The sequence below is a fragment of the Podarcis pityusensis genome (genome assembly GCF_964106645.2).
Source record: "Podarcis pityusensis genome assembly, chromosome: 7".
Classification (NCBI taxonomy): domain Eukaryota; kingdom Metazoa; phylum Chordata; class Lepidosauria; order Squamata; family Lacertidae; genus Podarcis; species Podarcis pityusensis.
The window spans coordinates 22,648,422-22,662,907 of NC_138031.1; the positions used below are offsets into that span (position 1 = coordinate 22,648,422).

At 43.6% G+C, this 14,486-nt stretch overlaps 1 protein-coding gene across 4 annotated transcripts; it reads right to left on the reverse strand.

Moving 5' to 3' along the window:
• Positions 1-3,528: 3,528 nt before the first annotated feature.
• Positions 3,529-12,993, reverse strand: CTHRC1 (collagen triple helix repeat containing 1). Of its 4 annotated transcripts, none has more exons than XM_081013793.1 (4): positions 8,818-9,499; positions 6,108-6,329; positions 5,437-5,653; positions 3,529-3,955 (listed from the first exon to the last, which is right to left on the reverse strand). In XM_081013793.1, exons 1-4 carry the CDS (start codon positions 9,034-9,036, stop codon positions 3,813-3,815), a joined length of 801 nt encoding a protein of 266 aa, XP_080869919.1. In that variant the 5' UTR covers positions 9,037-9,499; the 3' UTR covers positions 3,529-3,812. The 4 variants fall into 4 exon arrangements, with proteins under 4 accessions (XP_080869919.1, XP_080869918.1, XP_080869920.1 ...); XM_081013792.1 differs by lacking the exon at positions 8,818-9,499 and adding an exon at positions 12,802-12,993 and having other exon boundaries at positions 3,530-3,955; XM_081013794.1 differs by lacking the exon at positions 8,818-9,499 and adding an exon at positions 12,083-12,154 and having other exon boundaries at positions 3,530-3,955.
• Positions 12,994-14,486: the final 1,493 nt, after the last annotated feature.

Below are 14,486 nucleotides of genomic sequence, written 5' to 3' on the forward strand. Positions count from 1 at the left end.
CTCCAACTAGCAAGGATCAGTGTAATTGAGAAGCTTTTGGATTCAGTAGTATAGAACTGGAAAAACATGTTAGTTTTGAATGCATAATATGGCTCTCAGCACACTGCAAAATGGGGAAAGTGCTAAAGTACTATGTTGTCTTTAAAGCAAATATTTATTATGTTGCCTTGCTGGTATCAATGTTATATATGCGTATCTGAATACATGTAACTTTTCTTTACAGCTTTTGAAAAATAGAATGTTAGAGTTCAATCGTGTAGCCTGATCTAATGCAGGCCCAGCATCAAAACTTGTCATGGTCAGGCACCACCAACCAGAACCCTACGACAAAGCACGGTGGAAGGGCCTGTCACTGCTGGAAAGCTGTTGGATGGGCATTGAGAAGCATTTGCTTTTGCCACCACTCCAGACTCCCCTTATCCATCATTCACCATCCAACAGCCATTTCACCAGTCTTCTTGCTGCTGCTATATTGCTCCTTGCCAAACCTACTCAGCCTCTTCTGGGCAAAACATTCCAGAATCGGCAAGGTCCCTGCTGCTCTGCTTAATTCCAGTCTCTGGCCGCAATGGATGCTCTTTTGGCCCTGTGGCTGAGCAGGCTTATATATGCACTCCCAATTCCCTTTATTGCTCAAACCTTTCGGAAGCTTCAGAATGAGAAAGCACAGTTGATTCTGGTGGCTTTATTTTGGCCTTGCCTTCTGTGGATTTTGGAACTCCTTCACTTGTTTATATCAGCCCCAGGGCCTGACCTGGATCCAGAGTGGTTGAAACTGTTGATGTGGTTCTTGAGCAGCAAAGTCCAAAGAAATCTGGATTATCTTCAGCTGTTATTGATACCATCATGGCATGCTGCAGACCGTCCAATGTAAGAATCTTCCAATACACTTGAAAAGCGTTTGCCCACTGCTGCACTACCAAGAGCACATGTTCCTGCAAGAATGTGCTTGACTTTCTTCAGGAGGGTTTGCAGATGAGGCTGACAGTGAACATCCTACGTAGATAAGTCTCAGACACTTCCTCGGTGTCTCTTCATTCTTCGGTGTTGTTTGGTTCTCATCCGCTTCTCAAAATGATTTCTTCAAGGGCTACTTTAATGTGTGGTCCCCCCAACCTGAGATCTCCATAAGGTCCTTTTCGCTTTATGACGTCCTCTTTCGGAGCCACAAAAGTTTGCACCTCTTTGGATTCTTCCCTCTTAGTTGCACTTATATCAGCTTGCCAGGTCTTGAAGTTGAATGCCCTTTTCTATTAACAAACAACTGCATTTTTCATAAAAAGTGTTCTATAGACTGACCCTTCTTTTGTACCAAAGATAAATTCTGCCTTTCATCAACAAGATTTGGTTTTACCTACTTTGTCCAGATCCTGTCCTGAAGTTTCATCCTGTTTTAAGGGACCTTCCAAGGGTTTCTTGGGGCTTCCAAAAGCCTGACATCCCCATTAAACCTATGTGTGCTTGTGTATGCATTTTTTATGAGACTTGCATTCCAGGAAAGTGTGCATAGGGCTGCAAGCTTAAAACTCATAGAAATAAAGGTCAAGCATGATTGAGTCAACATTTGTTTATGGTCATAGTGCTTAGTATAGTTTGCATTAGCTGGCAGTCATCTAACGACATTTTCTAAGTAGACTCATTAAAATCTATGGGCTCTTAACTATTCTAATGGATCAACTTTGAGTATGACTCACACTGGATACCACCCATTGATCATAGGGTTCTGCATGCCATTACTAGGAGAAACTGAATTTTTAACGTGCAAATAGAAGGGGAAACCTAAATAAAATGAATGTGTAGATCAAAGGGTCATTTGAAAACAGGTGGTTGTCATTATTTGGAACTTGGTAAGTAATTATAACTTAACTAGTTTATGAGCAGAATAAAACAAAAATGAAAACCCAATTGGTTTTTTAGATGCGGCTTTCTGGAACACCACCACCACCCCATGTCACAGGCAAATTGCCTTTGAAATCGAACAGAATTTCACTGTTTGATGGGATATGCACATCAGCAGTTCCAAGTCTACAGTTATGCTAGCACAAGCCCCATGGATTCCCGCCTATAAATTACTTGGATAAAGTATAGCCAATGTTTAAAGCACTCTTACCCATATCCAGTTTAAATCCTTGGTGAATTAGAAATAGTTAAAATGGTGCTTGGATAGAAATTACTGGTTTTTTTATCCAGATGGGCTTTGTATAAGTACATGAGTGGCTTTGGCTAGTGGCCCTGCCTCTTCCTCAGATGGTATGGGGAAAGCTAGCCTGGAAGTGGGGGCAGGCAGCTTGCTTTGCCCTCCTTGCAGTGGCTGGGAAGCACTGTGCTCCAGCTGCTGGTTGCCTTGAGAGTACAGAAGCAATGAGAAAGGGTCTGTGGCCCCATCATTGGTCCAAGGAACATAAGCCACCAGTATACCTAATCAAGCAAAATGGAGGATTAGCCTGGCCTCAGCTGGATATACATGCCAACTGTTGTTTTTCACTGTTCCATTATCAACCTGAATAACTAATCCTCTATATTCTCCTACTTACCTTCATTTTGCATATTGCCTTTTTGATTTGTAAAACTGGGCCTCTCATTTTTTAAATTGAGTCTCATGAGACCATGCTTGTCTGAAAAGTGAGGATACACAGCATGGTTTTAACTATAGAAAGTTATCATACAAAAAACATATGAAAGCAGGTATCCCCAAATGGCAGAAAGGTCCCTGCATATGAGGAAAATGCTACATGGTATATATTCAGCTTATTTTTGTAGTTTTATTTAATGTTTAAATTGGAACAAAAGGGCAAGAGAAAGTCTAAAAGCCTTGTGTATGAATTTCCTTGTAATTGTAGGTTCTTTAGTTTCATTCTTTAATACAAGTTGTACGTAATGTACTTGAACCCCCAACAAATTAGACGTGGGTTGATTAAATTTGTGTCCAGAAAACCCATTTTCAATGCCTAAGAATACTTGGCAAATGAGGATAGTATGTAGCTAACCTGCATGCATATTCCACATTGCTTCCTGAGCATGTCATATTAGAACCATCTATGAAGATGCTGTACTTGCAAAGTCTCACCTGAACTCACCTGCAATGCTTTTTATATTAAAGCTAGTTCTTTGAGAGGGTGACATGTATTTGTGAGATTTATTGGTGCTGCTAACTCAGCTTGACCTTCCATTTTGCTTAGAGCAAAAGTTCCATGTATTTTTCCAGTTTGCACGGGCTGAGCTCCTATGTGAGTAATCACTGCCATTCACTACACTGCAGGTTGAAGTTTTGCATACAGAAAGGAATGAACTTGTGGCCTTGCCCTGCCTTGAAAAAGGAAGAGTGTGCACATGCTTATCAGAGCCCCTGAGCCTGAAGTAGCTATTTTCTAGAAAGCAATCAGAATTCAACTATATTGACATTACAAGTGGTTTTTCACCCACACCCCTTTCAATGCAAAGTTGGTGAGATTTTAATTAAAACTGTACTGATTTGTGGTAGTAGGTGTAGGCTTGAGCAAATTTTATTTGATAACATATATTAAAATTCCTTTTATTTGGCTATTTCTAAACGATTGTCTTTATTAACAAATGTAAGAATTGCCTACAAATTGTACAAAAGTAGTACATAAATCCAGAAAGTGTATAAACCCATAAACTAAACTTTTTTAAAAAAGAAATCCATTGGTTACAGATATTTTCTGTAGAACAAGCTTGTGCGTTATAGTCAAGTACTTTGATAACATAGAAAACTATAGATTTAAAGCATGGAGTTAATATGTAAGGTATGAAATATAAGTGGTCAAAGGGGGGAGAGAATCTTTGAAAGAGCTCTATTTTGGCAGTTCTTCTATAATGATGCGAGAGACTGAGTTCCATCCAGTGGAAGCATCTCCAGGTGGGTAATCGGAACAAGTACCAACCCAAACAGCAATATCCACCAGGCCAGCGCTGATCCCTTCACATAGTCCTTCCACTGTATGAAAGACAAAAAGCATAGTGGTTTCGCCCAAAATAGAGGGATTGAACCTGTGCCCACCAGGCACTGTTTCATTCACCTCCCATCATCCCTCTATTACTTTCAAAAATTAATCATGTTCATTATTTTCAATCGTTCTACTCTGTGGAGGACTAGCATTGGATGCACCCTTGTATGTCCACACAGAATTGCATGGAAATAATAAAAAGTTTTAGTGGATGTTTGCAACAGTACAACTAATAGGCAGGGAGTTCCAAAGGACTGGCATCTGTAAAAAGAGAAGAGCCACTTTTGATGCTGATTACTGTAGTTCATGTTTATTTCTTTTATTAACTGTCACTAGGAGGACCCAAGACCCCTTAAAAATCTTTTTTGCTTGGTTATTTTACTTAACATGCTGTTATTTTCTGCCTTATACACATCGTGACTATATTTTGCTTTGTATCTGGTGATCAACACCCATTATTTGTTTGTATTGTTTCATGTTATTCTTAACAAAATTTATATTATAGACATAAAAAAGAGGAGAACCATTCTTTGCGATTTGGGAAGAAACTGCCCCGTGCTTGGGTTTTGGTTTTGTTTGTTAAAAACAACATCTCCATCAACTAATGATAGCTGTCAGTAAACAAAATCAATATTCTGTGAGAAGGTGCTCTCATTTTAATGGAAACTTTAACAATGTTCAGTTGTCTACTCATACTCTGTCTGAGCAAATTTAAAGGACAATAATTGGTTTAGTTTCTGACCTTTGCATTCTGGAACAAATGTTTTTCTGCTATAGCATCCTACAATTCAGGGAAGAAGCTGAATGGATCAGCCATCACTAGCAGTTTGCTGTGGGGCAACATTAATGGCTTTTACGCTCTGTCAACCTTCCTTCCAGATGCAGAGCTACCAGGTGGTGTCTAGAGTTGGGCTCTAGTAGCTGCATTTATATCTCTATACTTTCTTCTTTGGCTATCACTCGTAGCCAAGTAAGATTGTCTTCCATAAACACAGTTTTAACAGTGAGTTCATAAATGATTGTGGAGGCCAATTCTGGATCCAAACATCCTTCCACAGTGGGGACATAGGTTTCTGGGCCATAACTGATCATGGTTAGGGTTTGCCAAGCATGCCTTCCTCTTAGCACATTTCTTCCTTTTGTCCTGAGTTCAAGTGTCTTCAAAGCGCATGGCACCTTTGGTAAAGGCTGTTCTCCAAATGGAACGCTCACAGGCCAGTGTTTATATCTCTATACTTTCTAGCTTATAGCTGGGTGGGTCTAAGCCTGGAGGAGGTTTGATTCTCATTTGTCTGATCCTAAACCTTAGTTCTTTATCACCAGAAAGGAAAACTCTGATGTACCTATTACCTTATTATTGTGTTTATTTGCTACAGGGAACCAGGCAAGTAACGCCATCTGCATCTCACATGTGCCCAGAATTTTTACAGTGAAATTCTTCTTGGTCTCACAAGATTATCTTGATACGTACCTGAAGAAGTGCGGTGTATGTTAATGGTGGAATTTAATTCCGGACTTCCTTGATCTAAATAAATTATAGCTTCAATGGGAAGTGGCCCAGAGCATTCAGCTCCATTAAATGTAAAATACCATCTCTGGCAACAAGCGTTTCTGCATTTTAGTCTAAGTGATCCACTGAAGAGGACTCTTAAAGCACTGTTGCTGCGCATCTTTGTGAATGTGCACTCCTATTACAAAACAAGAAAAAGTGTGTTTAAGTGGTTGATTATTTATTGACTTGTCATTTAAAAAGAAATAGTTACTACCTTAAAGGGACAGCTGCCTCAAAAAAGCTTATGCCATAATAATTTGGTTAGTCTTTAAAGTGCAACAGACTCCTGGTTATTTCTTATAGAGTTAGCCAAATAGCATCCCTTCTCCAGCAATCCTCTGCGTCCTCTGCTCTAGATTTTTATATTTAAATCCTAATACCAGAGCTTGCTTACAGTATCTTTCATCAGTCATTTGAGATGCCTCAGTGGGCCTCCTTAAGTGGATCTCTGATTGCTGACTGCAGTAGGCCCTAGCTGCTAGGAATAAGGAAGCCAAAGCGATAAGGAAAAGAATTATCACCACATCTTTGTACCCTCACCCACCTCTGTTGCTGTAATATACATTATAAATGCAATGGTACTTGCTTACTGCAATTTTTCCAAGGTCTATGCCATAGTTCAGAGCACTCCATGAACATTGTTTGTAGTTGGGTGTCCAAGACTCCTCAAAGCTTTCTCTCATGCATTCTCCTTTTTCTCCTTTTAGTCCATCTCGACCCGGGATCCCAGGTGTTCCAGGAATTCCATTGACACCAGGGTTTCCGTCTCTTCCAGGAACACCATTAGGTCCTTGCAAACACATCCCATTATACTGAAAATCAAAATTATTCCCATTTTATAGACACATAGTTATATATACATAGTTGTTTGAGCTTGAAACAGTAAACCTATAGCCACATTGGTTATTTTGTTGTTGCAAAGGAACCATTTTTCTCCCCCGCCTTGTCTCTCATACACACACATAAACCAGGCATTGCTTTCCCCAATGGACATATTACTTAAAGAAATGTGGTGAGTACAGCCACAGCCTACCAAGGCCAGCTCTGCTTCTGTGTCCAACGTGGCAATGAATGGCTTGAGTGAGGAAGAATGTTTTAAGAAACCCACTAACCATTTCCCTAAATATTCATGCTCAGTGAGTAATAACAAAGAGCGGAGGAGATCAGTCAGATTACTCATCCTCTGCAGCCATAATGTCCCACCACAGCAGATTACACAGCTGTCTCTTTTGCAACCCTGCAGGCAGCTGTGAGTTTTACGTTAGCAGAGAGAAAGGCTGTATGCATTGCCAGTTTAACACACAGGTAGGCCAAAGCTGGTTTGGGGGGGAAATGCATAAAAGAAGAAACAACAGGCTAGATAGCATCAGGTGTACACCGCTTCCCAAATGAGAGATGGAAGCACACTGGATGAAGAATAAACATCTGCATGTTTAGGTACACAGCCCTTGAGATCTCAAGTTGTAACAATGAGCACAGCACGGCTCCCATTCCACCCCATCTGCAGACTTTAAGATTAATTTCCATCAGTCAAGCTTTATTTAAACATGATGACAGGTAAACAGTAAGGATTTATCTGCATAGTGTTGTTTGAACCTGGCATCACATTATGTATGCAACATTAGCATCCTGTTGCAGTATGGCCCCTGCTAGATTGTGCCTCCCTTGCACACTATTTGTTATTTTCTTACCAAACCCAGAACTGCTTAACGTCAGCAACATTAAGCCTTGCGTGCTTTTGGATGTGACGGCCAGGCAATCCAGTTTAAATTAGAAACGGAACACATGCACGGGTAAATTATTCTAATTGCGCACCATCATATCTAAATGTGGCTTTAGAGCCATTCAACATTCAGAAGGATCTTTGCAAGTTTTCAGAAACTAGTAGAATTCTGGATGCGGACTGCATCTTCCGCCCAGCTGCGTTCGATAATAATGCTCATTTGTTCCCTCCCCACATCCTCTCCTTTTCCAGTATTGTGTCTGTCAGGTTTGTTTTCTTAATCTTATTCAGCAGCTCGAAAACATTGGGGGCTTGGCTTATTATCTTCTTACACATCGTTTGTTGCCAGCATGGTGCAGAGGTCAGACCCAGCAACCAGGACCTGGGAGACCAGGGCTCAAATCCCCAGTCAACCAAGAAGCTTACTGAGTGACCTGGAGTCAGTCAGCCACCTGACCTACCTCGCAGGGTTGTTGTGAGGGTGACCTGGAGAATGCAAGGTAGAACCAGGTAGGCCACCTTGAGTTCTTTGGAGGAGATCACACTGCAGTCCCCTGTGCTCCTGGACTCCCCCCATCGGCGTCTGCCTGGCCACCGGGAGAATAGGAAGCTGGGCTATTTTAGCCTGATCTAGCCAGGCTGCTAATTCTTATGATGGGATATAAATGAGTAAGACGGGAAGTGGCACGGCAATGAGTAAGACGGGAAGTGGCGCTGTGGTCTAAACCACAGAGCCTAGGACTTGCCGATCAGAAGGTCGGTGGTTCAAATCCCCATGACGGGGTGAGCTCCCGTTGCTCGGTCCCAGCTCCTGCCAACCTAGCAGTTCAAAAGCACGTCAAGTGCAAGTAGATAAATAGGTACCACTCCAGTGGGAAGGCAAACGGCGTTTCCATGTGCTGCTCTGGTTCGCCAGAAGCTGCTTAGTCATGCTGGCCACATGACCCGGAAGCCGTCTGCGGACAAACGCCGGCTCCCTCGGCCAATAAAGCGAGATGAGTGCCGCAACCCCAGAGTCGTCCTCGAATGGACTTAACAGTCAAGGGTCCTTTTACCTTTGCTAGCCAGGCTGCTGCTTTTTATGGTGGGGTATAAATGAGTAAGACGGGAAGTGGCACACCAAGAAGAGGGCTAAGCAGGAGGTCTCCTTGAGGGGTGTACCTAGGGGTTGGAAAGGTTGCCTCCCAAGGCTGCCGGCCCAGGCATAGGAGCCAACTCCTAGCCCCCCCCCCCCCCAGTAGATGGACAAGGCCATTCAAATGATGTGTGTGTGACGCATCTTGTGATCAATTATGTGGAGCGGGGCTTATCTGCCCCCCTCCATATTTTATCCAAGTTGACACCCTTGGTCCCAGCGGGGCGCCAAAATGGTGCCTCTCCACTCTGGCTTGGAATGGCAGAGCGCCCAGCTGCTTGGCCAGGGTGCAAGGGAGCCTAAGGTACGCCTCTGCCCCCATCCCATGCAATGCGTGCGCCCTCTCGGGATTGCTGCTTGCCTCCATGCCACCCACAACCCATCCCAGCCCGAGACCCTGCGCAGCCCTCCGGGGATCGCGGCGCCGTCGCTGCGCACTCACCACGTCCACCACCTCCCTCTGGCGAAGCGCCTTCTGCTTGCCTTTGGGGGTCTCGGCCAGGCCGGCCGGGGGGCTCGCCGACAGCACCCCCAGCAGCAGCAGCGCCGCGAAGGCGACCGGCAAAGGCGGGCAGGGCTGCAGGAGCTTCATGGCGCTGGCGGAGCGAGCGGGAGGCAGAGGCGAGGCGCGGATGAATCGGGCAGTGTCTGCGCCGCGCATAAGCGAGCCTTTCAGTCCCTCCCCGGGGGGGCGGCCAGGAATGCGCAGCCCGCAGCAGTGTCCGCCCGGCTAAGCGGAGGGGGAGAGGGGTGGGCGGAGAAGGCAGGGGGTCTCCCCCCCCCCAGCCACATGCGGACGGAGGCAGGAAAAGGGGAGGTGGGGTGGAGGGAGCGCGCCGCACAGGCGAGGGGCGAAGGCAACTTCTGCGCCCCTCGACAGCGGCGCCGCTTTCCCGGCTCTGGCAGAGAATGGCCGCTGGGGGGCGCCCGGCTCGACTGCCCCGCCGCCGGGTCCTCCTCCTAGCCCCAGAGCCGTCTGCTTGGATGAAAGCCAGGCGAGGAAAACGCAGCCGCTTCTTTGTCCGGAATCCGCCTGCGGAGAGAGAGAGAGGTCTTGCATTTCCAGATGCTTTGCGGGATGCGCGAGAGGAGCCCGGCCCACGCAGGCTTCCTTAGCACGAAGGAGAAAGTTGCCTGCTGATATCCCCCTCTGCATTACCAACAGATAACCATTACAAAGGGGGGGGGGGCGTTTGCAATGTTTTGATTTCTCCATTGCTATAAATACTCACATGCAATGCATTGCCTTGCGGTTGCACGTTTTTGTTGGTGGCTGCACAGAGTGATGATGCAGTGTTAAAAGTTGTTGCAAACAAAATCCCTGATCTGGACGTTGTGTAGAGTAGACATTGGGCTGCAGCTCCCTCCTTCCATTTATTCTGTAATCACCAGGTTGGACACTGCTTTTCCTTCTGGGTGAAGACAGAGGCAAAGTAGGTGTTGAAAAGTTCCCTCTTCTCTGTAACCCAATAGCATTTCTCAATCTTCTCAAGAGACCTTTTGTTGTTGTTGTTTAGTCGTTTAGTTGTGTCCAACTCTTCGTGACCCCATGGACCAGAGCACGCCAGGCACTCCTGTCTTCCACTGCCTCCTGCAGTTTGGTCAAACTCATGCTGGTAGCTTCGAGAACACTGACCAGCCATCTCGTCCTCTGTCGTCCCCGTCTCCTTGTGCCCTCCATCTTTCCCAGCATCAGGGTCTTTTCCAGAAAGTCTTCTCTTCTCATGAGGTGGCCAAAGTATTGGAGCCTCAGGTTCACGATCTGTCCTTCCAGTGAGCACTCAGGGCTGATTTCCTTAAGAATGGAGAGGTTTGATCTTCTTGCAGTCCATGGGACTCTCAAGAGTCTCCTCCAGCACCATAATTCAAAAGCAACCTACTATTTGCTTATTCTTCCTCTTGCCTCAAACGTAGCTGAAAATAAACTTTAAAATTATTCTCTTGCAAGCCTGAGTTTATCCAAGCTTTGGCCCTCCTGACCTTCTCCGTGGAGCTGTTGACTACTCATGTATACTCTTCCACCATGATTTCTCCTTTCTTCCCTTTCTTGTGCATTCTCTTCTTATATCTCAGCTCATCTGTAAGCTCCTTATGCAGCCACACTGATATCTTTTAAGTGTCTCCTTTTCCATCGGCATTTGCACCTTCAACATCTCACCTTTAAGAATAAGATGGCTTGCACTGTACAAAAGTCAAAATCAGCACAACTGGCAAAGGGCAAAATCACAGAGCAGGAAGAAACAAATGTCAGACAAAAAAGTACTTCTTCATATAACATACAGTTAAACAACGGAACTCACTCCCACAAGATGTAGTGATGGAGACCAACTTGGATGGCTTAAAACGAGGGTTGGACAAATTCATGGAATGGTTACGTGTCATGTACTACATCCACAGTTGGAGGCATCACGCTGGAGTTGTTTGAATATTTCTCTTTTCCATTGGAAGGTTACAGTTCCTCTGCAGCTATTTTAAGACACAAAGCTACAACAATATCTAATGACAATAATTATTTTCTTCTATTTAAGATACGGATGTTGGACCAAAGAGGTAGCCAAAAGACAGTTCCATTCCCCCCACAACTAACTCCAGCCGAAACCAGCCCTGCTCTGAATCACCACCTCAAGCCTAGTTAGGAAACCAGCACTGAGTTAGGAACACTGACCAAATAATGAAGTAACTTGGCCACTTTGGGGATTGTAGATTCTACGACTCTTTATCACTGCTTTGATGGCAATCCCCCCACAATCCTACTTTTTGTTACAATTGTTTAAATGGCCAATATATATATATATATATATCGTCATTTGTGAGCTCTCTGGCATTACTCCAGTTAATTGCTGGCAAATGCCCGTGGTTCTGAGTCAGAGACAAGGCATTTAATTGCTTGCCAGGAAGCTGAACTTCACTGTACACATTTATCTTTGTTACTGAGAAGGCTTGCTAGGACCTGCCCACTTGCCATTAAAGCCACTGACACAATCCATCTGGAAATATTTAAACCCTATGCACATAAATGCATAGTGCATGACTTACAAGGGAAATGCCCTGTAGCTTCAATCTATAGATACTGTTTTACCAAACACTGTAGTGGAACACACATATGCATACACATATAAACATTTGTATAAAGAAAGGTAGGCTGTGATTCATCTCTATGTGTATCTTAAGAAGCTTTGTTCCTGACTCCAGGGACGTCTGTATTGCTTATTTGTATTATTTTCCATTAAAATGTTTATATTCAAGCTTTCCCATCCGAACAGTGGGGCACTCAGCTAAACAAATTTAAAAATGCAATTTTGAATTGGAATTTTGAACATTAATCTGGGTAAATCAGTCATTCCCAGAATGCGTTCCCATAGCATGTAAACCATGGTTCGTCATTACATTATAAATGGGCCTAATTACAATTCAGTGTGATATTAGGATTCAGTAGGATATTAGAAGTCTTCCTGCAAAAGATTCAAGGTGCACATCACTGTTATCCAGTTACCATAAAATCACACAACAGCTGAGATGGGGGATCAGCTAGAATTCTGTATTTTCTCTTTATCTTTTGAACAGAGGGTTCTTAAAAAACGCAGTGTGAATTGGCCAACAGAACAACATTTTCTGTCCTCACCTATTTAGTATATTATACTATGCTATAGTCTCTTTTTAGGAATTATGATTTGAACTGTACACATACAGGCTCCAACCTTACTTACAGTGATTCCCCTCATGTATAGCACTGTCATAGGCCAGATCAGCTTCTTTTCAGCTTCAACCTCCAGCAAGTTATTAGTTCTAAGAAGCCCAGCTGTAGAGAACAGACATGCCTCAGTATGTCAATGTTTGCATAAATGCTGGAAGTTGGTTTCCTTTACATTTCTATATTGACTTAGGCAAGAAGAAAAAAAATGTTGCTCTCTCCTCTTCCAAGGGTATATCAAATTAATAAAGCTCAAACAGTGTTAAGTACGGGTCAGAAATCCCGTTATGTACAGAAGTACCCTCACCCAAAAAGATTCAGATTAATAAGATGGAAGATTCTTATGAGTACCCAGCTTTCTTGCATTTCAAAAAGAGTAAGAAAACAGGAAGAGAATCATAATGAAGAGAAATAAAAATGCAATAGGAGGATTTCACACCATAAAACTCATGTAAGCCATGTTGCATTTGATGCCAAATTCTCACTTGTTTTGTGGGGTTTTGCATGTGAATACTGGCACGAGTTTTGCTCAAACAAAAAGCGGCTGAGCTTCTTCAAAGCACCACTCACTGAGCACAGCACCCAGTGGCAGCTGATGGATGCTCAGTTTCCCTGTGATGTGGCATTTTAATGAGATGCTCCAGTGAGAGTGGGTGGTCAGACTTCAAAGAGAAATCTTATGCTGCATCCCATTTGGCCGCTCACTTTCAGTGTTTTGCAGAAAGCTAAGCTTACCTCTCTCATTCTGCTGAAGCAGCTGAATTGGAAGGAAAGTCTAGATGAAACTTCATACCGCCAGCTGAAAGAGTCTGGGTGGAGGGGGAAAGGGAGGCCCTGCACTTTGCTTTGAAACAGGTCACAACATTTCAAACAGAAGCACAACCAACATCCTCTGCTGCCTCCTGCTCTTTGCTGGTGGCTATGCTTATGTTTTAAAGAGGTGCTGCAAAGAAGAAACATTATAATTATTTCTCTTACCAGAAGATGTTTACACAGACTTGAAATACCAACAAACATGGAGCTGTAGCCAACAAAATCACTATGTGCACAGAAGAACTTCTGTGAGTGTGACCAAACTTCCCTTCCTTCTTCCCCCTCACTCTGCCGCAATGCCCACAAATCTGTTTGAGGAGGGGAGAGGTTGAGAGGAAACCCAAAACAGATTTGAGGGCAGTGGGTGGGGGAGGTAATAGAAACTGAATTGCATTCGCACAAGTCATTCCCTGAACCCATTGATTCAGTGGGATACAACCCATGGTTTACTGGTGGTATTTTGCTGGTTTGAACTTTGCATAGCACTATCATTATGGAAAGCTTGTTGAATACAGGATCTTATAGCAATGAATAAAGCAAATTCAGTAGTATGAAGTTCAGTGCACTTTGAGTGCCAAGAATCCTAATGCAGTTTTTATCAGTATACAAATGTTCATTTGGGGTACTTTGTCAAGTTCTGATTATGCCACATGGGGAATAGTGCAGAAAATGGCAATTAAAATTGCTGGGGCAGCAATGAAATGTGTTCTGACTGGGTAGGTGGGAGTCATGCCCTAGGGGGCAGGCTGCTTGCCAAAATGCTACCGCAGCATGTTGCTCTACGTATGTGCAGTTATACAGGTTCTGAGCTTGCAGAACTTGTGTGACTGAACAGAGTTCTCAAAGCAGTGTAGGAAAGGGAATTAAAATTTATCAGGGTCGAAGTGGAATATGTTCTCTGCAAGAAATGGTATAAAAGTAGTACTTTAAATTTTATTCCCCCCCCAAAAAAAAAGTATAAGGAGGGTAAATATGATAGAAATTTATAAGATTAGAGATGGCGCGCATGAACAGAAAGTCATCAAATGAAACTTACTGGCAAAACAATAATGAATGTTCACAGAGTACAAATAACACATGGAACTCTTTCTACCATAGGAGCCAACTCCTTCACTCCCCAATAAAATAATTGAGGAGGCTGCCCCCCAAAAGAGTTGATGGGCATTACCATTCAAATGGTGCTCATGCACTGCGTCTTGTGAACGAGTATGTGGGGCAGGGCTTACCTACCTCCCAAAATTTTATTGAAGTTGGTACTCATGCTTGCCACAAAATGGTGCCTAGGTCTATCAATGGCTACTAGCGATGGTAGCAAAATCTGGATCTTGCTGTTCAGAGGCAGTATGTCATAACACAAGCTGGGGAGAAATAGCGCAACAGCTTTCTCCACAATAATCTATTTGTGAACTTTCAAGAAGCATACAGATGGCCACAGTTGAAGCCTTAACATTTGGAAAAACGGATCTCCCATCTTCAGCCAGCAATGTAATTTGCACTTAACCTCTTAGCCACTTAGCTTTTAGAAATTTGGTTAACACTCATGTTTAGGGTTGCCTGAGGCAGAAGACAAGATGCAGAAGCTGACCGGACTACTGGTTGAACGTTAC

Coding starts and splice junctions, on each gene's coding strand:
- CTHRC1 (XM_081013793.1), bottom strand. CDS start 9,036: ATGCGCGGCGCAGACACTGCCCGATTCATCCGCGCCTCGCCTCTGCCT. Junction 5,654..6,107: donor TAGACCTTGGAAAAATTGCA/GTAAGCAAGTAC, acceptor GTTTTGTAATAG/GAGTGCACATTCACAAAGAT. Junction 3,956..5,436: donor CATACACCGCACTTCTTCAG/GTACGTATCAAG, acceptor TCTTTCATACAG/TGGAAGGACTATGTGAAGGG.